This window comes from Cheilinus undulatus, linkage group 16 (genome assembly GCF_018320785.1).
Source record: "Cheilinus undulatus linkage group 16, ASM1832078v1, whole genome shotgun sequence".
Classification (NCBI taxonomy): Eukaryota; Metazoa; Chordata; class Actinopteri; order Labriformes; family Labridae; genus Cheilinus; species Cheilinus undulatus.
The window spans coordinates 7995359-8017748 of record NC_054880.1 but is presented as its reverse complement, the minus strand read 5'-3'; the positions used below and the strand labels follow the sequence as shown (position 1 = coordinate 8017748).

The 22390-nt window shown below is 38.5% G+C and overlaps 2 protein-coding genes across 2 annotated transcripts; one reads left to right on the top strand and one right to left on the bottom strand.

Moving 5' to 3' along the window:
- The first annotated feature begins 1663 nt into the window (after positions 1-1663).
- LOC121523983 (major histocompatibility complex class I-related gene protein-like) lies at positions 1664-8263 on the top strand. The gene is made up of 7 exons (XM_041809118.1): positions 1664-1756; positions 3416-3679; positions 4747-5025; positions 5431-5727; positions 5954-6064; positions 6201-6269; positions 7585-8263. The coding sequence occupies exons 1-6, from the start codon at positions 1708-1710 to the stop codon at positions 6224-6226; spliced, it is 1026 nt and encodes a 341-aa protein (XP_041665052.1). The 5' UTR covers positions 1664-1707; the 3' UTR covers positions 6227-6269; positions 7585-8263.
- Positions 8264-10758: 2495 nt separating this feature from the next.
- On the bottom strand, positions 10759-22109 carry LOC121523984 (major histocompatibility complex class I-related gene protein-like). The gene is made up of 7 exons (XM_041809119.1): positions 22076-22109; positions 18593-18856; positions 17399-17677; positions 15841-16137; positions 13835-13933; positions 13652-13669; positions 10759-11406 (listed from the first exon to the last, which is right to left on the bottom strand). The coding sequence occupies exons 2-7, from the start codon at positions 18792-18794 to the stop codon at positions 11363-11365; spliced, it is 939 nt and encodes a 312-aa protein (XP_041665053.1). The 5' UTR covers positions 18795-18856; positions 22076-22109; the 3' UTR covers positions 10759-11362.
- Between the last annotated feature and the right edge of the window lie 281 nt (positions 22110-22390).

Here is a 22390-nt window from a genome sequence, read left to right as displayed (position 1 = left end):
TGTTTTATTTTTTTTATTGATTTTATGCTCATTTCAATGTCTCTTATATATTTGTTTCCTTTACTGCTTTGTCATTTACATACAGTATATTTTTAGATATATTCATTTATGCATTTAATCATCCATCTTTTTCATTATTTTAGCGAATTACTTTTTGTGTGCATTAGTCTCTAAACCTTTTTACCTTTTACTCAATCACTTTTGTACACTCCTGTAAAACACTTTGAACTGCACTTGAATTTGTTTGAAAGGTGCTATATAAATAAAGTTTGATTGATTGATTGTTATCCTGTCCTGAATGCACTAGCGTGAGGCTTCATTAAGTGAATAGCAACGTTGTCCTCGTTCTGTCTTCATGTATGTCATGTAAAGTTGCTCAACAGTGCAGCATTTCAGAGGAGACAAGTCTGAACTGATTCTTCAGCTTCATCCTGGTAGAGTTTTAACCCTTTATAAGACACTCATTCAAATACTTAGGAATTCACAATTTAATCTCTAGAATATTATTGGTGGACATCCCATTATTTTTTTACTATTGTCAGCTACAGTATATATATTTTTTATTATTATTATGGTAAAAATCACTGTCAGTGAAGTGCCCTTGTATTGTTCCTTGCCCCTTCAAGGGTTAAATGACATTTGTTGATGCAGTGACGTACTATGTTGTAACCACAGAATAATGAAAGTCATGCTGGTTTTCAGTCTTGCCTCTTAAGAGCAGATTTCTTCAGATCCTCTGAATCTGGTGACGATATTATGAACTGTAGATGGTGAAATCTCCAAATTTCCTGCAGTTGCACATTTAGTAAATTTGTTCATAAACTGTTGGACTATTCACTCATGCAGACTTTCACAAATTGGAGAATCTTGCACCATCATTGACTGGGGACAACTAAGCCTTTCATGAATAATCTTTTTAAACCCGGTTTATCACCTGTTAAAAAAACACTGTTGAATCTGTGGAATGTTCCAGGTGTTTCTTAAGCATCCCACAACCTTCCCAGTCTTTTCTTGCCCCTGTCCCAAGTTTTCTGGAATACTTTAATTCTGAGCATTAAATTCAGAATATCACATTATGATCAGGAGAACAGATGGATCACTGAGAAGAAGACTTTTGGCTCTTTATCTTTTTTATTTCCATTTGTGTTTTATTATGAAATGAGGAGGCAGGTTAGGACTTTTCTAGTCCTCTCAAATATACTACTCAAATAGAAATATTAAAGAAATACATTTTCAAAATGGCACACCTGGTCCACTAAAAATAAGACTTCAAAGATGATTTTTCCGATCGCTGGATTTCTCTGTTCTCATATTAAAAACATAAATCTGTGCATTATCCCCCTGCAGCATCAATAGAAACATGAATAAACTGAATCAGACTGGTCTTTGGGAAAGGTAAAATAAAGGTTTGTGTCTCGGGTTTATTTGAGGTTCTTTAAACAACAATAAAGCACTCCAATGACAGAAATGAAGAACACAGACTGAAGACGATTGTCACAGTTGTTTTAACGTGAGTCATGGTTGATGGGGACTTTTTCTGAGGATAACACATTTTTTTATTCTCAGGCTTGTTGCTCTGGAAAATTTGTCTGTATGAGGAAATAGTGATGAATAAACAGCCGATCCCACGCTTCACTTTATAAAACCAAAAGAACTTGTTGAATCAGTTCACTCCAGCTCTTCAGACCAGAGGTAAATCATCAGAACATGAAGATTTTATCCGTCCTGCTCCTTCTCTGTCGTGTTTCATCTGCAGGTAAAACCACACATCCTTAGTCTCATAGCTTAATTTTAAATGCTTTAATTAATTTACAGATATTATTGTGTTGTAGTGTTATAAAATGATGCATCGACAGTATAATCCTTGTTATGTTCATGCCAGTGAGGCTTAGAGAGTTTAAATGGACAGTCGTGCTGCATTCAGGAGACTCTGTCATTTCTAATTTCTCTTTTTGAGTTGCTGATCTGGTTCTCCTTTTTCAGATTTTATCGTGAAAATAAAGATTATCATTTACTTATTCCTTCACTGATGAACTAGTTACACTTCTCAAATAAAGAAGAATCTGGTTCAGTCAACTGAAAAACGTTTAATCTACTTGACATAAAATACAAAAATGAAAATTTCACAGGTAATATTGAAATAAGAGAAAACATAGTATAATGTGGTATGACAGTAGAAATGAAAGTCCTAGTAGACTGAGATGTTAAAAGTGAGTGTTCACAAACCTGAAGGCACAATCACTCATAGTCCCTGGGTAAAGGTGAGAATAGTCTGATTCAGTGAGCTACAGCAGCGTTACTGAGTGAATTTAAACACCATGTGTGGTGACGGCATGAGGGATTGTTTACTCAACAAGAATCTAACTGACTCTACAAGGCCACCATGTGGAGTTTAACTCCTTCATTATACAGAGTCAGCACAAGTCCTGAGATGTGATTCTACAGGAAAAGTTAAAGCATCCATAATTATATAATAAGTGTTGAATGGAAGTGTCGATGAAGAGGATAGAATTGGTCTGACAAGTGATAAAGTTCGATCAAAGTTTGATCAAAAAAAGGTAGAAAAAGTCTGCTGGTTGAAATTTCTCAAGAAATAAGGGGTAGATCCACTACAGAATAGCACAGCTTTTTGCATCTGTTTTAGCTGTGAAAATGTCTAAATATATTGTGCCTCACCACAGAGCAGATGCAAGGCGGAAATCCGCGCTATCCGCACATAAAATTCATGCAAACTGTCCAGCCAAGCAATCAGCGCCCTGTCTGAATCAACATGTACGTAAGTGAGGAACAGTAGGAGGGTGCAAATCAGCTTCATTACAAACAGACAGTAATCCATAAAGGCCAACGTTTAACTGCAACAAGCAGTAAAAGCGGTGCAACTTAACACCAAATGAAACCGGTATTAAACTGGCGCAATTATATCTCTCTACCTCTCATTTCTCCTCTTTTCACCTCAGTCAGTCCTTACCGTGTATCCCAGAATATTAACAACAGTGTGCTGTGGGTCTGGTAGGACTTCAGCATGAGCTACTTCAGAATAAAACACGTTTACAAATTACATATGCAGCCATGTGAGCATCTTATCTCCTATCAGATAGAGATTAATTTGTTTAAAAAGAAAACACATTCAAACAGAAAATGAGCTGAAGTACTTGTAGAGCAGTGGTGAGTTTGAAATGTCATTAATTTGAGCGTACAAGATCAAATTTTGAAGCAGCATGCACTGTGAATGTTTAGCATTCAGAGATGTTTTGATTCCTGGCATAAAATAAGTTCATGATATTTACAATTCAGCATAGGCAGATATTTCTCAAGTGTTTATTTTTTTTTTAAATGTATTATCATTACATTTTAGCCAGTCAGACATAGGTAGTACATGAGAAATGTTTAAACTAAAATCATTTTTTTCTTACAGAGAAACACTCCCTGGACTATTTCCTCTCAGCAGTTTATGGACTCCCAGGTTTTCCAGAGTTTATGGCCACAGTAGTGGTTGATGGAGTGGAATTAGGATACTGTGACAGCAACAACAAGACAGCAAAAGTATATGACTGGGCAACAGAAATGATGAGAAATACCCCAGACCACCAGAAGTGGGACTCAGAGTTGTGTTTGGAGAATCAGCACTCCTTTAGAGCTCATATTGTGGACATCATGCAAAGCTTAAACCAAAGTGGAGGTACTGTATGTTTTTAATTCCTCTTTTAAACACTTTTACTTCCCCAGATTTTCAGACTAACAAAGATGTTCTCTCTGAACACCCCCAAACACATCTCCCTTCCTATTTTTACATAAACATCTGTAATAATTGGATGTTAAGAGTTAATCCTTAAAGTGGGTTGTGAATGCACCGCAAAGCCTGCTGATGACATTTAAGATTTGATAAAGTTCTGTAAAAAAGTATGTGCCCCCCTCCCAGGACCTCAATTCCAAAGCACTTCTCTCCAGCGCTCATTGTTGCTACGCCTTCCTCAGTAGAATCTGTAACTTTGCTTTAAAATCGCTCTGTGCTTCAAATTTCCATATGCCACACAGAAGACATGCAGACAATGTAAAGGAATCCTGTCCTGACAACGGCAGCAGCTGCAGACTCAAATAAAGATGACAAAGTCAGATCGGTTTCTCTCCTGCTATTGTCAGAAGCCCCGCCCATTCTTGGTTTTGATTGGCAAGTGAGGGAGAAGTAACATTAATGAGCATTCTAAAAGTTGAACTTTTTTTTTTTAACTGAGACAGCTTTAAGAAACAGCTGATGCTGAGGATGCTTTTGGACTACACTGGTTTGGAATTTAAAAAGTTGGCTGTGGATACAGGCCTTAAAGGTCACATATTTTACCCTTTTAAGACAAGATTATATCAGTCTCAGAGGTCCTCAAAACATGCCTGTGTCTGAATCTTAGACAGGCCAGGGGCACATAATTTTGTAGAGGAGCCTGAAAAAGTGTATTTTCCATAATATGTGACCTTTAATAGGCCCTGGCACCACGCCTGCTTGTTCCTGATTTTATTTGTCAGTGCAAAGACTTAGGCTGTGAGTGACTATTGGACCACGGTGTGAGCATATAAATTTCAACTTTTGGTTGCATGTCATCAGCGTTTCGGTTGCACAGTGATTGCTGAGATTTGACCACCATTGTTACAGATGCATTCAGTGCAAGCAGGGGCAGAAATGAAACACAACCCCCCAGAGATGAGGGGGGATATGTGCTGTGCTAGATTGTCATTTCTGGTCCTTCTGTCTCTCAGGTGCGCACGTTTTACTGATGATGAGTGGCTGTGAGTGGGATGAAGAGACTGGAGAGACTGCTGGTTTTTTGAAATATAGTTATGATGGAGACGACTTCATGGCACTGGACCTGAAGGCACTGACATGGACTGCTCTAAAACCTGAGGCACTCAGGACCAAACTCATCTGGGATGCTGACAAACAGAGAATAAACAACAGAAAAAAATCCTACCTCCATGACTGCCCCATTTGGCTGAAGGAGTATCTGACCTATGGGAGAAAGTTTCTGCAGCAAACAGGTAAATTTACATGACCAAATCCACTGATGAACTTCAGTTAGGACCACTTTATCAAGAAGCACATGATCTGTAGTTATGAATACGCTCCTGTGTTAGCAGTTATTAATTTTCACTTAATAATTACGAGGAAAGCATCAAGCAGGGACGGCACACATTCCTGCTCTTCCTGTGCATACAAGGAAAGCCTGAGTAAAAGGAAGAAGCAGCAAAAACCCAAAGCAGAGCAGGCAATGAAAACAGAATGGCAGTGATAAGGTCAGGTGCAGTATAGAGGAGGAGCTGGGGTGGAGGAGGGTTGCAAAAACATCTTGCAGAGGCAGCAGCAAAGAGAAGCTCAATTCAATCTTTCTCAAGATGGCTCAAAAGAGAACGTTACCATATCATTTTTCTGTTTCTCTCCTTCAGTTCTTCCCTCAGTATCTTTCATCGAGAAGTCTCCCTCCTCTTCAGTCAGCTGCTTCGCCACAGGTTTCTACCCTGACAGAGCTGTGATGTTCTGGAGGAAAGATGGAGAGGAGCTTTATGAGGGTGTGGACCACGGAGAGATCCTCCCAAACAATGATGGCACCTTCCAGATGAGTGCTGACCTGAACCTTTCATCAGTGAAACTTGAAGACTGGAAGAGATACGAGTGTGTGTTTCAGCTCTCTGGAGTGGAGGAGGACATCGTCACCAGACTGGACACATTGTACAACGTTGTTGGTAAGACTGGTGTTTGAGTTAGCTTTGGTCATTATTGATGAACACAGTCATGGCTAAACCACTGAACCTTTCCGACATCAACAAGTGATCGCCTAAAAATGAAAAATGAAGCTAATGCTAAAAAACAAAACACCTGTTAGGGCCCACATTAGTCTGCCAGTTTCTACAACAGGAAATCAACATATTTAATGTCTAGGTCCAGGTGTTTGAAGAAATCTTCTTTTAGTTTGTTACAGTTCTCTTCCTTGGCTTCTTATAATAATGGGAGTTGCTGCAGGACTGCTGCTCCTGTCAGTCTGCATCGCTGGATTCATCGTGTGGAGAAAAAAGAAAAATGGTGAGAAACACATCCTTTCTAGCAGCTTTTAATTTAAAGATAAAAATCTGTCTCAGTCTAGAGCTCTTTTTTATCTCCTGTTATAAATCATGATGTCAATCTGTTTTAACTTGGTGTTTTCTCATTTTTATTTCAGGGTACCAGAATGTTCAACATGCGTGAAATCCTGTTGAATTTAAAGTCTACATGTCTGACATAATCAGAGGTGGGCACAAAAACTCTGTTACCCCTTAATAAAGGCCTTAACTTCTGTTGTTTCTGTTCTAAATTAATAGTTAGTTATTTTCATGTGCAATACAAAGACATTGACATTAACAATGGTAGTTTATATTTATCTGACAGCTTCCCTGCACTGATAAAAAAGTCGCCATGTGCAGTGATTTAGCAAACTGAGGGTGCAGTCTATCTTGATGCATCCTGATATCCAGTTGAAAAAAAACATTGGCATGGTAATCACAATCTAATTAAATCCTGAGAGCAGTCAAGATTCACAGCTTTAGTTGACATTAACATGAAAAATTTATGTTGAGGTATCATGCCATACATTTCTAGAAAGCTCTGATTCTTGTGATTCTGACAATTTTAAGATCAAACCAACGCTGCAGCCACAATCTACACATCCACAACAAAACTAGTCCTGCTGCATCAGGGTTCAAATCCAGATAAAGACTAATTTATTAACAATGCATCCATAATAATCCAGATTCAAAAATAAAAGCAGCAGTTTAATACAGAAGCACCTGGGGCGTTTTGACTCTTCATTCAATTAGCTCTCTAAAGCAGTGGATCTCAGCTGGTCTGGCATCAGGACCCACCACCAATACCCTGTTATTGGAAATCAAAACTAGATTTCATTGTGATTTTCAGTCTCTTCAATTCATTTATGAAAAATGTTGCAGTTTGGACCTTAAATGGAATAAAACATGATTAAACAAAGAGACAGGACAAAAGTGCATCGGTACAAAAAGCATGCATGCACACATTTATTTTTACTCCCTTTTCCCTGGACAGCATGCAGTTTTAGTATCAGAGGAAGTATTTAGAGAATTACCTTGCTATCTTGGAAACCTTTGTTATCCCAAGATGATTAGATGATTAAGTGGAAAACTTGAGAAAATGAGCTTGGAGGCTGAAATTGTGCTTGCTATCACAGGAAAAGTAAGTAAAATAAAAAGTATGGATGTGTGTCCTCTTAGGGCTTCCATACATTATAGACCTTTCACCACTTTTTTTTCCTGGGCATTTGTTCGCGACCCATTTGAAAGAGCCCCATGATCCACTTCTGGGTCCTGACCCACCACTTGAGAACCACTGCTCTAGCGTATAGTTGGCTGTATGTTCATGCTCAGAAAATGACTTTAAGCTTTCAATCATTTTCCAAATTAAGAGCTCATCAAAATCTCATTCTAACTTGATGCTGATGATCATTCAGTAACAGATTCATGGATGTGTGCCCAGCTCTGTGTGTAAAGTTGATACCAGTATGACTAACACGTCTCTGTTTGAACTTGTCTTTGTAGGGGAACAGGATTACACAGAGACCGTGCTGGACTCTAGAGTGGGAGGAGCCAGTATAATGTCCCAGCATCTTAGACAGTCAGCTGGAGGCACCAACTTTAAGAGATAATGTTAAAAAGCTGCTGGAAATAAGGTTGTTTTTATGGTAGATTTTAAATGTTAACCCTTATTGTTCTAAGCCTATGAATCCTCTGTTGGCAGACCAAATAAGCTCATTTTACTGTAAAGTATTTCCACTAGAGGGCGCCAACATTTGTGGATCAAAGTTCCTCTATGAGAGGTCGGTCTTATTTCACCTGCTAATTTCCTCCTCAGATTAAGCAGGTGTGTTATTGTGCTCGACAATGACAGATTATTGATGAAACACTGCTCTTAAAGGAAGAGATTTTTATGAAAATGAATTAGCTGTCTGAAAAGGAAAAACATTTTACAGTTTTAATTATAGCACAAATAAGGAATATAGTATTATGGAAGGTCTTTTTAGTTTTTCCTTAAAATGTCTTCAGTGTTTACTTTTATTTTATTTTTTAAATATTTTATGTTGTTTGTTCTTTGGTTTGATGTTTTTTATTTGATTTCTTATTTTATCCTTTTCTCAATCTGAGCTTAGCTTCACTCTGAAAATACTTTTAAGTCATTTAAAAACCAGTAATGTCATGTGACTGGGTTTATTGTTTGTCTTTTTGCCTCTACATTAAAGCTAAGGCTGAAATAAAAACACTCACTGTTTACTTGTTGAGTAATGTGTTCTGTTGCCCTTCAATGAAATTTTTTTTTTTTTTTTTTTTTTCCCTAAAATGGAGTCAGGGTCAGTACGTAGCTGCACATAAATTCAGTGTGAATAAAGTCTGGAACTATTTGCTATAATAATACAAATGATAAAAGCCCTCTACCCATACAAAACAATCATTAACAAACAGCTTGCTATTGCAAAGAAACAGGAATCGATACTGTCCAGAGCTGTCTAAGCCCACAGTGCCCCCTAGTGGCGTATCAGCAAACAACAGTGGCATTAGCATCTGCCTAAGGACAGAATAAAAAACTTACTGCTTATTTGTTGAGTAAGATACTCAGTTGCCCTTCCATGGCAGGAGACCGTTATTCAAGCAAGTCACTTTAGAAACATTAAAAAGTCACTGCATTAAGTTAGCAAACATAACCTAAGTTACAGTTGAGTTCATCAGACATTCAGTTTAGTGAACTGTGTTTGAATACTCTGAAACAAAAGGAGTAATTTTATTTTATTATTTAATCTGTATTTAAACAGAAATATTCAAAGTGAGATACAGTTTTATAGCGGAGTCAGCATGATGTGTTTCACACAAATAACAACAAAACAAGACAAAAAAACAAAGGCAGGAAAACTGAGGTAACATCAGTCAGCAAATCAGCAGCTTCCAGTAGAAATTCATGTGCATTCACTGGTCAAATGTTCCCCCGTTCTAGGTTTATTTTTTGAAATGCCAGGAAAACCATACAACAGCTTTGTTAACAATATCACAAGATAAGCAAACATGTTTTTTTCCAGGACTAAGCATGTTTGGTATAGAAATGTATTTTTTTCCCATGAAGCAGCAGCTGTGCCCATGATCGACTGGTGTGAAGTAAAGATCATGCCTTAATTCTGAGGTTAATTAACCAACAAACAGCTCTCATCTTTGCATAAAAGAGTCACCTCTTAGAATTTATTCATGAAGAACACATCATCCATAGATATTTCCTCTCATCATAGAAGGGGAGGACACATCAAGCAGGCATTGCTTTTCCCCATTCTGTCTTCCTGTACGTCATCCAAAGTTGCTCAGCAGTGCAGAAGTTTCTGCGGTATGTTTTCAGAGGAGGCAGGCCTGGATGTATTACAGGCTCTCTTTAGTTTTAGTCATTTTAAGATTTTTAAATGTTCTTATTATCAAGTGTTTATTTTCATTTTCTTAACTTTATCTACAGTCCTTTGAAAGTGCTTTTTAAACGTATTTTTATTTATTATTGTTATTATTATTACTACTACTACTATTATTATTATTATTGTTATATATAAATCAACATTAAAAAACTACCATTTACTTGTATTTTTGGTTGAGATAAATTAGTACAAGTATGGTGTTTAAATGAAGACATATTAAAGCCATGCTTACACTGTGGGATTTCCAGATGATTTAGACACAAATTTTAACTCGTATGACTTAGAAGTCAGGCCAGCTTTGAGTACGTCTTTTATTGTGCAGTGTAGGGTTAGGGTTAGGAGGAGGACATGACGGTCATCCACGGTCTGACCAGCTGCTCCTGACTGGTCAGATGGATTTCTGTCATGTTTGTTATTTTGATCACACAACTGCAGAGCACGGCCATGAGCAGATTCCCCAACTTATTTTTCATGTTTCCTTGCAAACAGACAGCAACTTGAATCACCATGGCAACAGCTGGCATGCCTGTATGATGGGCATTCCTGTTTTCATGATAGATATAAACGGGATAGAAATACCTGTGGTTCAGCTGACAGAAATGATGTGTTGTTCATGAAAGAGTCAGTTCTCAGAGTCATTTATGTTTTATTCCCTGTTTGCATTCAGAATTAAGGGTTGATATTAACTTCACTCTCCTTGTCCAGCAGCTTTTACTTGGTAGTAAAAGATGTTCAGACCAAATATCATGCAGTGGATCCTAGTTTCATTCTGAAAATCTGTTTTCTTTGTTCTGGTATCAGTAATAAAGCTATGGTGGTTTCTCTGGCTTTTTGAGAGTTTAGCCTTTTTGTCATTTAAACTCAGTTCAGTTTACTGTAAATCTGATGAACCTGACTGTCTGAGGTCATGTTTGCTTCGGTGACTGTTTAACATTTACTAAATAAATTGAATAATGGTCTCCTGACAGTTTCAACAGATTAGAGAAAAGGTTTTCAGATTTATTAAACTGATTTTATTTAAGGACAACAGAGCACATTAACCAACATAGAAACATTTTGTTTTTATCACATTAGCTGTGATGCAGATGCTTAAAAACAAAAAGGAAAAATCAGAACAGTCAGTCTTTATTTTATTTATCATTAATTCAGTTTCAAACTAAACAGACACATTTGTAACAGACCCACTGTAAATACCCAGTGACATCATTACTGATATTTAAATGATGTAAAAGCCCTTTCAAAATACAGCTCAGCTCAGTCTGAGTAAAGGAAAGAATAAAGATATAAAATCACAAACAACAAAATTAAAAAAAAACACTTAAAATAAAAAAAAAATTGAACACTATATAGAAAAACGGAAAAGACATTTCATAATATAGTCTTTATTTATGCCATTACTGTAACTGTTACATGTTTTTCTTCCTTTTCAGACAGCTTATTTGTTTTCATAAATATCTTCTTTTGAGAGCAGTTTTTATCAGTAACAGATATGTCAGTGCTGGTGTCTAGCACAATAACACACCTGTTTAACCTGGGGAGGAAAATAAGACTGAACTCTAATAGAGAACTTTAATTTATGGATGTTGAGGCCCTCTAGTGGAAATACTTTACAATAACGGAAGCTTTATCGGTCCTCAAACACAGGCTTAATAGACTAGGAACAATCAAAGTTTCTTTTAAAAAATTCACATATTTTACAGTCAAGGCAGGTGTCATCTAAAAAAAACAACAAAAATAACTTAATTTCCAAAAGCTTTTATCACACTGTCTCTTACAGTTGGTGGCTCTAGCTGTGTTTTTGGTGACATCTGGTGGTTGTGCTTAGCTTTTATTAACAAAATGACTGTCTGAGCCACCTAGGAAATGATATTGACTCCTCACATGTTGGGGTCCAGCACCATCTCTGTGTAATCCTGTTCCCCTATGAAGACAAGAAGCAAATAAAGTGTGAAATCTATTCATACTGGTATCAACATTACACACAGAACTGAGCACCTATACATTAATCTGTTAATGAACAATCATCAGCAGTAATCAGATTCTGATGAGCTCTTAATTAAAAAAAATGTTAGAAAGATTCAACATCTGTAAAATTCAGCTTCAGTTAAAGTCATGAACCACAGCTGACTGTACTTTATGGAGCTAATTGAATAAAGAGTCAAAACACCCCAGGTACTTTTATCTTAAACTGCTGCTTTTATATTAGAATCTGTGGATCATTATGGATTATTATGGATGCACCCAAAAATAAAGGTGTCAGAGACCAGGGACCCTCACTGTACCTGACGGTGGCTGAACACAGCCATGCACATCAAGGAATAGTCATATGCAGACAAGGCCGTCCATAAGGTGGGATAAATGGGAGAGCTTTCTGGCGCCCGACTAAACTGGGGCCCATGGAGGTCAGCAAAACCATGGTCCATTGTAAAGTTAAGCTTTGATATCCATGTTTCATATATAAACTGAAAAACACTCTTCTCAAAGAAACAAACCTCTCTTTAATCATTTGTGTAGTAAATAGCCTTCATAAAAATGTAAATCGCTTTTGTTAAAAAGGATAAAAATGGTTTAAAAATTGCTAAAATAGTTAAAAACCACAAAAAAATGGTGGAAAAGGTGGTCAAGTTGGATTTAAAAGTAGCAGAAATGGGTTAAAGTGGCAAAAAATGGGCATAAATAGTGGTAAAAAGGGTTTAAAATATGGCTGCAATGGCTTTAAATAGGCAAGAATGGGAAAATATATAGAAACTGGTAAAAAGGGTTAACCGAGATTGAAAAAATAGGCAGATATTGAGTTAGATATTGAGTTAGATATTGAGGCAGAAATTGGTTAAAGTGGGGGTATTATGCCTTTTTTCAAGGCTTTCCACCATCTCTCTGATACCCACGTAGTAGCTTTCCATGGTTTGAAACTCATAAAACTCCTCATGTTTCTCACACTGGCATCCTGAAAAACCCTTATTTTAACCTCCATCTGAAACGCTTCGTTTTCACTGCTGTCTCTTTAAGACCCCCCCCGCTCCACAGACCTGCTTTCTGCCGATTGGCTGATTTTATGGAGGCTGGCCGGTAGCAGGACTCAATGTTTTGTGCCCGCCCCCTCCAATATGGCTGTGTTTACGTACTTGTAAACTTTGAATGAACCGGTCCGACTGAGTAAAATATGGCGAATTTTGATATACATCCGTACGTGTTAGACCCGGAGTCCGATGCTGATAGTTTGGAGAGAGAGGGGAAGAAACCCAGCAGCAGCAAAGGATGGAGCAGGGTGTATCTGTTTGGTAAGTGTTTAACTACTGTGTTACTAAATGGCTAAATGGCTAAAAGGCCTTGTGGGGGCGGTCTGTTCTGCTTTGCCGGCAGCATGGAGATCCTATTGTGATGACCTCATCAGTTCGCTCCATCGAAATCTCGTCTCGGGAAGATCTCCAGAGAGATTCCCAACAAACCGTTTTCATCAGTTTACACTCTAATTCCAAGATTACTGCCACATACGTTTATCTTGCGGTTTGAAAATTTACATACGTGAAGTAGGGACGCATTGTGACTTTATATTTATGTTTTAAAAATCGGAAAAGCACAATACCCCTCTTTAAACAAGCAAAAATGGGCATATTGATGAAATGGGGATACTGTGGTGAAATGGGGGTAAAATAGGTGTTAAATGTTTAAAATGTGAGAGGTAAAAATTGGTGTAAAGTGGCAACAGTGTAATTTAAAATATACATTCTTAGTTTTTTAGGGCAACTGAGGACCCTCTCAGTGTCTCGCGACCCCATTGGGCTCCCAACCCCAAGGTTGAGAATCACTGTTCTAAATCACTGCACATGGTGACTTTTTAACAATGCAGGGAAGCTGTCAGATAAATATGAGCTCCCACTGTCATGCCAATGTGTTTATATTGTACATAAAAATAACTACATTAAAAAAATAGATATCCATCTAAATCAATTATGTTCCGCCTCTGCATCGATACGGAACCACCTGAATCTGTATTACAATGCAGTATGGAAATGATTATTTTCAAAACCACAAGAGAAAACTTCAATTCATTTAGAACGGAGAGAACGGAAGTTAAAGTCTTTATTAAGACTTAATAGAGTTTTTGTGCCCATCTCTGATTATGTCAGACATGCAGACTTTATATTGAACAGAATTTTACTTACATTGATTAGCCTGGAGACCTGAAATAAAAGAGAGAAATCACAAAGATTTATGACAGGATGACAAAATAAGGAATGTGGGCCTGATGATGTCTAAGCAACTTATTTATCAGACAAGAAAACGTAAAGACTGTGGCAGATTTTTGTCTTTAAATCAGAAGCTGCTAGAAAAGACGTGTTTCTCACCATTTTTCTTTCTCCAAATGATGAATCCAGCGATGCAGACTGACAGGAGCAGCAGTCCTGCAACAACTCCAGTAACACCAGGAACCCGAGGAGGAGAACCTGGAACCAAAACAAAGGATTCTTCAAACACTGTGACTTTATTCACTGTTATAATCTGTACCAAAGTTTACGTTAGCCAGCATTTGTCTGTCTTTGGCGGGTTTAATGGGTGGAATCTGCAGACAAAAATGTTAATGGTCAAAATGTCTAGCTGAAAAATGTGGCAATTACCAGATACATAGTGAATGATTACATATTATTTATTGTGTTCTCTAAAATATATTTTGTCAAAAATCCTTTACTATACACTCAAAGTAATTTTCTAGGACCTACTCTGTGCTGTGTTGGGATTGTTTATCTGCTTAACACATCACATGGCTAAAATAGGTGGTGAACATTCATGAGATCAACGCGGATGACATCAAACAGAGCCTATCTCTGAGAGTAGTAGAGTTGTAGTGGACTTCGATGTGTGTGTAGATCTACCTGTGACCAATTCTGCAGTGTGGGAAGATCCATTAATGAGCAGAGGACTAGACTGAACTATCCACAGTGGATGTTTTTATCTTTCTTCAGGACTACTCCAGATAAACAAAGATGGCTGGATTTACTGTTTTAGCAGAGGTTACAGTTGAGATCATCAGTTTATGAGGACTAACATGGGACAACTGACTGTAAGACTCCATTTTCATTTGTATTGTGGAGTTTTAATGTGGTGTCTAGTTGAGCCCTGGTTTGTCATTTGTAGGGACGATTTGTTGGTGTTGTCAGTAGAGGATGATATTTGGCTGATAACAGCAGTGAAGCTATGGTAGCAACTAATGTGCTAACAGTGTAACTTAGAGCTAACAGTGCTAATGTGAAGCTCAGTGCTGTGTTTGTCCATGTGTTGTTTAGGAAAATGTTCTGCAAGTAACTGCATGTAAGGATAAGCTCACAGCTTTCATTATGTTTGTTTAAACAACCTAGACAAAGACAAATAAAAAACTAGAAAATCACTCAGAGAGCACAGACCTCCGCCATCAGCCCTATCTCCCAATAATGAAGAATCCTTCTGTAAAAAACATTCCTGATCCGGATGACTCCCAAAAGCTAATTCACAGATTACTCCCTCCCTGGTGGGGTGGAGACACAGTGAGGCAAAGCATTGGCTTCGCTGCATATGAAGTGTCATGGCAGAAGCACCCATGGTCTCACCAGATGACTGAAAGTCATGGCAGAGGGTGAATATTCCTCTATTCCTCCCAGCATTGTGAGTATTCTCACTACAATCCGCTGTCTTTCTCTGTGTTGCGCTCCAACTTGCCCCCTCGACCGGACGTGTGTGTTACAAAGTCTATACACTCCAAAACCTTGAAAGAGTCACTCATGTCCGCCATCTCCTGGTGTAAAGTGGAAACAGCGCAGACCTATGTCCCAATAGTACAGAATCCTTTAAAAAATTCCTGGATCCAGATGGTGATCCAGATCAGTCCCAAAATCTAGTCCGTTCTAAGTTATGCCATTTGTGACATTTCCTGAAAATTTCATGAAAATCTGTCCATGAGTTTTTGAGTTATGTTGCTAACAAACTAACAAACTAACAAACTAACAAATTAACAAACGGACCCCATCACATAACCTCCTTGGCGGAGGTAGAAAGTCTTTCTCAGTCATTTCCAAGGTCAGGAGTAACATGTCTCAAACAGGCTGTTAAAACGGTAAATTACTCAGGTTTACTTTCAATTTGGTTTCTCCTGTCTCGGTCTTTGGTCAGGTTCAGAAAGAAAAACGTATCTCCAGTCCTGTTTTAGTGTAGACTTAATGCTGTTAAATGCAGGTTTTGGTCACATGACTATCTAAAGCAAATGTACGGTAGTTGTTCTAAACAGCCAAAATGCTTGAGGACTAAAAGTCATTTTGAAAAAAAGGCTAGTGGAAACTCTAAACCTGTACAGTTATAGGCACTGTTTTAACACCAGTCTTACCATCAGGGATCATTGATTTGTCAAGTCTGATGACGATGTCCTCCTTCACTCCATAGAGCTGAAACACACACTCATACTTCTCCCAGTCTTCAGGTTTCACTGATGAAATGATCAAGTCAGCACTCATCTGGAAAGATTGATCATTGTTTGGGAGGATCTCTCCATGGTCCACACCCTCATAAAGCTCCTCTCCATCTTTCCTCCAGAACATCACAGCTGTGTCAGGGTAGAAACCTGTGGCGAAACAGCTGACTGGAGAGGAGGAAGACTTCTGGAGGAGAGACACTGAAGGAAGCACTGGAGGAGGGAAAGAGAAGCCCAATTATATAGTTGCACTGCATTTTGAACCACTTTAAGAGAGATTAAATTGAGTATAAGTTTAGGCAGGCCATGGAGTCAAGTTCTACTATACAATAGAGATCAGTCAGAGATCATCTCCAATTTCCACATAGAGGAACCATGCCACGATCCGCCAGCAAATCGTACGGCGGAGCAAATCGCTCCCTCTCTAGTCTATCAGAGCAGTTCAACGGCTGGCGCTCCAGACCGGCAGTGGCACGTCTCGGGAGCGCCACTCCAGCGCCACTGGCTACTGTTAAACTGTGTTAATACCTGTTGATCAGAAAGCTCTAAACACGAAGTCACAAGGTTAGAACATCCGGCTCTCTCAAAGTACAACTCAATGCACGGACCCCGATCGTAAATCATCACTATATCAACATTACGTCTCATCCTGCAGCGAGAGCACAGGGTCACCGAGAGGTCAGTGGGTCACAGAGCTACAATGGTGCTATTTACGTAGAAAAGTTAACTTTTGAGGACATTTAGCCAAAGAATTTTACATAAAACCACAGATCTTTTAAGCAAACATGAACCTTTTAACTTCTTAATGTACTAACACAATGGTGGAAGCAATATCATGGACTTATACTGGATAGGATGATAAATTAACCCCAAAAGGTAAAATAGTCCGCTGTTGAAATACTATTACTGCATGAACTCGCAGTTTTCCCATGATTTCTGCCCACAGATCAGGTCTGTGCGTTGCGGTGCAACACTCTAGACGCACTTCCAGTGGGCGAAGTCCCTCGCCTTCGGTTGAAGCAAACCCTGCGGCGCTTCAGTGCATGGAGGACAGTGCAGGTCATGCAAGTCCTTATCAGCAGACAGTCAGCTGATTCACTTCTCTGTCATACCTTTTTTTAAACTGCTCTAGCCTGCTTCTCTTTGATGCTGCCTCTGCAAGGCAGCCTCCCTCCACCCCAGATCCTCCTCTATTCTGCATCTGACCTAATCACTGTCATTCTGCTGTCATTAATGCCTGCTCTGCTCTGGGGTTTTGCTGCTTCTCCCCCTGACTCAGGCTTTCCTTGTATGCATGTGTCCTTCTACGTGGCTCGTGAAAGGACAGGGCGATCCCAGAACAGCTACACTGCCAAATATAAATAACAGCATTAGGTGCAAATTAATAACTGCTGTTATAGAAAAATAATCATGTGCTCCTTGACAAAGTGATCTTGACTGAAATGCATCAATGTATTTGGTCATGTAAATGTACCTGTTCGCTGCAAAAACTTTCTCCCATAGGTCAAATATTCCTTCAGCAAAAAAGGGCAGTCATGGAGGTAGACTAATTTTCTGTAATGTATTCCTTTTTTGTTTGCATCCCATCTGAGTTTGATCCTAAGTGCCTCAGGTTTTAGAGCAGTCCATGTTTGTGCCTTCAGGTCCAATTCCAGGAAGTCCTCTCCATCATAACCATACTTGGTAAAACCAACAACCTCGTCAGTCTCTTCATCCCACTCACAGCCACTCATCATCTGTAAAATGTGCACACCTGAGAGACAGAAGGACCAGAAAAGTGACAGTTCAGCACAGTTGGAAATAAACACATTATCATTATTTTTTTCTGACATGCAAAAGCACAGCCATAAATCTGGGTAATGACAGGTTATGATTGTCACAGAATTGATTTTGAATCCTGAGTTCCTAAATCTCATTTCTCTTAAATATTGTCCCCCTCCCTTCACACCTAAACAAAAACTTTCTCCCAGCCATCACTCCACTGGATACCACAGTCATCAATGCTTCCTTCAGCTCTGGTTCATTTCCCCAACCACTTAAGTCTGTTTCAGACTGGACGTGCTGAGCTTGCGTTTGACCAAGTTTTTTTGTATGTTAACAAGTCAGGGCTTTCAAACATCTGCACTGTGTCTTACACACACCTGATGCGCACAGCTAAGATCCAATACACATTTTTGTCTGAACCCACCCATTTTTCATGTGAGCAAAAGTATTGGGACATGTTACTGACAGGTGTATTTTGTTGCCCAGGTGTGTCCAATGACATTGATTATCCACACAATAAATAGTGCTGAATGTCTACAGTTTGTCTGCTCAGTGTCAGATTTGGGTTTTGCCTGTGCAGACTGAATTTAGAGTTAGAGGTGTAAACAATATACAAACCACAGAGCTGTCTATGGATGAAAAACAAGCAACTATGGGAATGACATAGCCAAAAAAGAAGAAGAACAGTTATCTGGAAGGGGGCAAATACTTTTCACAGCACTACATCAGATATCAAATGTCATAGTAGGCTTTGAGGTGCATTCACAGCCCACTTTAAGGCTTAACACTTGATGTCCAATTATTACAATTATTCTTTGGGCGGGTCCAAAGAGAGCACCTCTTTAGCTTGAAAAATCTGGTGAAAGAAAAGTGTTTAAAAAGAGGAATTAAAAACATACAGTACCTCCATGTTGGTTTAGGCCTTGCATGATGTGAGCTATACGAGCTCTAAAGGAGTGCTGATTCTCCAAACACAACTCTGAATACCACTCCAGGTGACCTGGGATATTGCTGAAGATTTCTGTTGCCAAATCATATAATTTTGCTGTCTTGATGTTGCTGTCACAGTATCCTAATGCCACTTCATCAACCACTGCTGTGCCCATAAACTCTGGAAAACCCGGAAGTCCATAAGATAATGAGAGGAAATATTCCAAGGAGTGTTTCTCTGTAAGAAAAAGATGATTTTAGTTTAAAAGTTCCTCATGTACTTTAGAAGTCTACTTATGTCTAATTGGCAAAAATGTAATGATAATAATGAAATATTTAGAAGTCCCAGTCCTGTAACACAAACATGAGGCCTCCCTCAGCTTGCATGAGTTGGCCTGTATTTACATATTTATCTTTAAAAAGTTACATATTTAACTTTTGAGAGCAATGAAAAGTCAGCCCCTCTCCATCCAGCCTACCTATCTGAAGAGAACTAAGTCATGACACAGAAATAAAACAGAACTGAACATGAGTACACCTGGAAAATGAAGGAAAAGGGACAAAAACATTTATTATGTGATCTGTATCTCAGTTCACCAGTGAATAATGCAAACAGCAGTGCAGACTGAAGTGTTGCAAAGGACTAATGCTGTCTCATGTAAAACATGGACATGGATCAGCAGAGTAAAAAATCACTGCTGTTTATTATTAACTATAAAGTGGTCTGCTGCCGTAAACACTATGGGGCAGATTTTTTGCTCCACTCTAATAGTGCAGACTCCACCACAAGAATTGCATCCACAAATTGCTCCTCTTTGCCGCTAATCCACTGAAGAATTTAAGCTTTTTTTTAAAGAATTTAACCTACACTGATCAGATTCAGTCACAAAAACGCCCACAAATTTACCAGCCTGGCGCACTTAGCATACATTTTGGAGAATGACACTTCCGTGCCTTTGTGCTTAGATCAGCAACACCACGATGACAGAGTGAGACTGAAAAAAAAAATGACAATACAATTTTCAGACCTAGGACTTGTTCATGCAGAGACATGCAGTAAAACACACACCTGTGGGCACATTTGATGGTTATTAAATAGGTGCAATTTAAGGACTGGAAAAAAGGAAAAACAGCGCACACATCTGTACCTCTGTTGCCTTTACTAAATTACATAAAACAAATTATTATCAAACAAACTATATGTTTGGAAATCATTCACTGGCCAGTTAGAGCTGACACAGCAGCATTAAATATCTTGGACTAATTTTGTGCAAGAAATCAAAACATCTAAACAATGAACATGCAGTGTGCACACGCTGTGGCAGAGTCATTTTATTTTACAGAAGCATAAAACAGCTTCAGTAAATGGACACCTAATAATATCACATACAGATAAACTTCCTCTAGTCTGTCTGTTAACTTCCTCTATAAGCAAATTCATTTAAAGGTGTCTGTTATTAATGCACGGTGTTCCAACATTTGATCTTGTACTGTCAAATAGATGACAATTCAAACTCACCATAGCTCTTAAATAAATCAGCTCATTTTCTGGTTGAATGTTGTGTTTGTTTTTTTAAACAAAGTAATGTATTTATTTCTGAAATAAGCACTCAGAGAGTGCAGACCTCCGCCATGAGCCCTATCTCCCAATAGTACAGAATCCTTTAAAAAATTCCTGGATCCAGACGGTGATCTGGATCACTCCCAAAATCTTATCAGTTTTTCTTTATGCCATTTCTGACATTTCCTGAAAATTTCATCAAACTCCGTCCATAACTTTTGAGTTATGTTGCTAACAAACAAACAAACAAACAAACAAACCCTGCTGATCACATAACCTCCTTGGCAGAGGTAATAACTTGGCCAACTATAAATGTCACACAGAAGACGTTTCTTTAACCTGAACACTGATTCAAAATATCAATTTAGATTTTCTTTTCTGTAGAGTTGTGTTGTGATCTACACAGCATGAAAAAGTTCAAGTGTCAACTTTTAATAATTTGCAAGAAATCCTACTTTCCTTATGTTTATGTTTTTCTTAATCAAAATGAGAATGGCTTGAAGTGAGCATTTGATACATTAGTTCATACTGTATGTGTAATATGAGTCAAAATAATAAAAAAATATTTTCCAACATCCGTCAGCCCTAACTAGGACTTTGATGTATTTAGATATTAGATAGATGGTAATGACAAGTATTTTTTCTGTACTTTCCTGTACTTCAATATCTGTAACCTTACTCACTGGAGGTCGGTGAGACTATTTCCCTTTTCTATTTTTTTGTTATCTATTTTTTTTGTTTAAAATCTTAACATAAAGGCCAAGTCAACAGTTAAGAACAGCTTATGTTTTTCTCCATATAATATTCTGTTGGTTATAATACACTGCCTGGCCAAAAAAAACAGTTCTCCACCAAAAAAAAAAGGTCACACACTCTAATATTTCATTGGGCCGCCTTTAGCTTTGATTACAGCACACATTCGCTGTGGCATTGTTTCGATAAACTTCTGCAATGTCTCAAGATTTATTTCCATCCAGTGTTGCATGAATTTTTCACCAAGATCTCGTGTTGATGATGGGAGAGTCTGACCACTGCACAAAGCCTTCTCCAGCACATCCCAAAGATTCTCAATGGGGTTAAGGTCTGGGCTCTGTGGTAGCCAATCCATGTGTGAAAATGATGGCTCATGCTCCCTGATCCACTCTTTCACAGTTTGAGCCCGATGAATCCTGGCATTGTCATCTTGGAATATGCCCGTGCCATTAGGGAAGAAAAAAATCCATTGATGGAATAACCTGGTCATTCAGCATATTCAGGTAGTCAGCTGACCTCATTCTATGGGCACATAATGTTGCTGAACCTAGACCTGACCAACTGCAGCAACCCCAGATCATAGCACCGCCCTCACAGGCTTTTACAGTAGGCACTAGGTATGATGGGTGCATCACTTCACCTGCGTCTCTTCTTACCCTGATGCACCCATCACTCTGTAACAGGGTAAATCTGGACTCATCAGACCGCATGACCTTCTTCCATTCCTCCAGAGTCCAATCTTTATGCTCCCTAGCAAACTGAAGCCTTTTTTTTCCGGTTAGCCTTACTGATTAGTAGTTTTCTTAAGGCTACACAGCTGTTCAGTCCCAATCCCTTGAGTTCCCTTTGCATTGTGCGTGTGGAAATGCTCTTACTTTCACTATTAAACATACCCCTGAGTTCTACTGTTGTTTTTCTTCGACTTGATTTGGCCAAACGTTTAAGTGATCGCCGATCACGATCATTCAGGATTGTTTTCCGACCACATTTCTTCCTGGAAGATGATGGTTCCCCACTATCCTTCCAGTTTTTAATAAAGCGTTGGACAGTTCTTAACCCAGTTTTAGTAGTTTCTGCAATCTCCTTAGATGTTTTCTCAGCTTGATGCATGCCAATGATTTGACCCTACTTAAACAGACTTACATCTTTTCCACGACCACAGGATGTCTTTCGACATGGTTGTTTAAGAAATGAGAAGTTACTCATTGCATCAGCTGGGGTTAAATAGCTTGTTGCCAGCTGAAAGATAATCGCCCATGCAGTAATTATCCAATAGGAGGCTTGTACCTATTTGCTTAGTTAAATCCAGGTGGCGACTTTGTTTTTGGCCAGGCAGTGTATACAAAAATGTATTACTTGTGTTTGTTGGGCCTTAAAATAATAAAAATAATGATAATTGACATTAAATCACATTTTCAAAATTGGAAAGTAATCATAATTAAATCATTTTTACTAAAT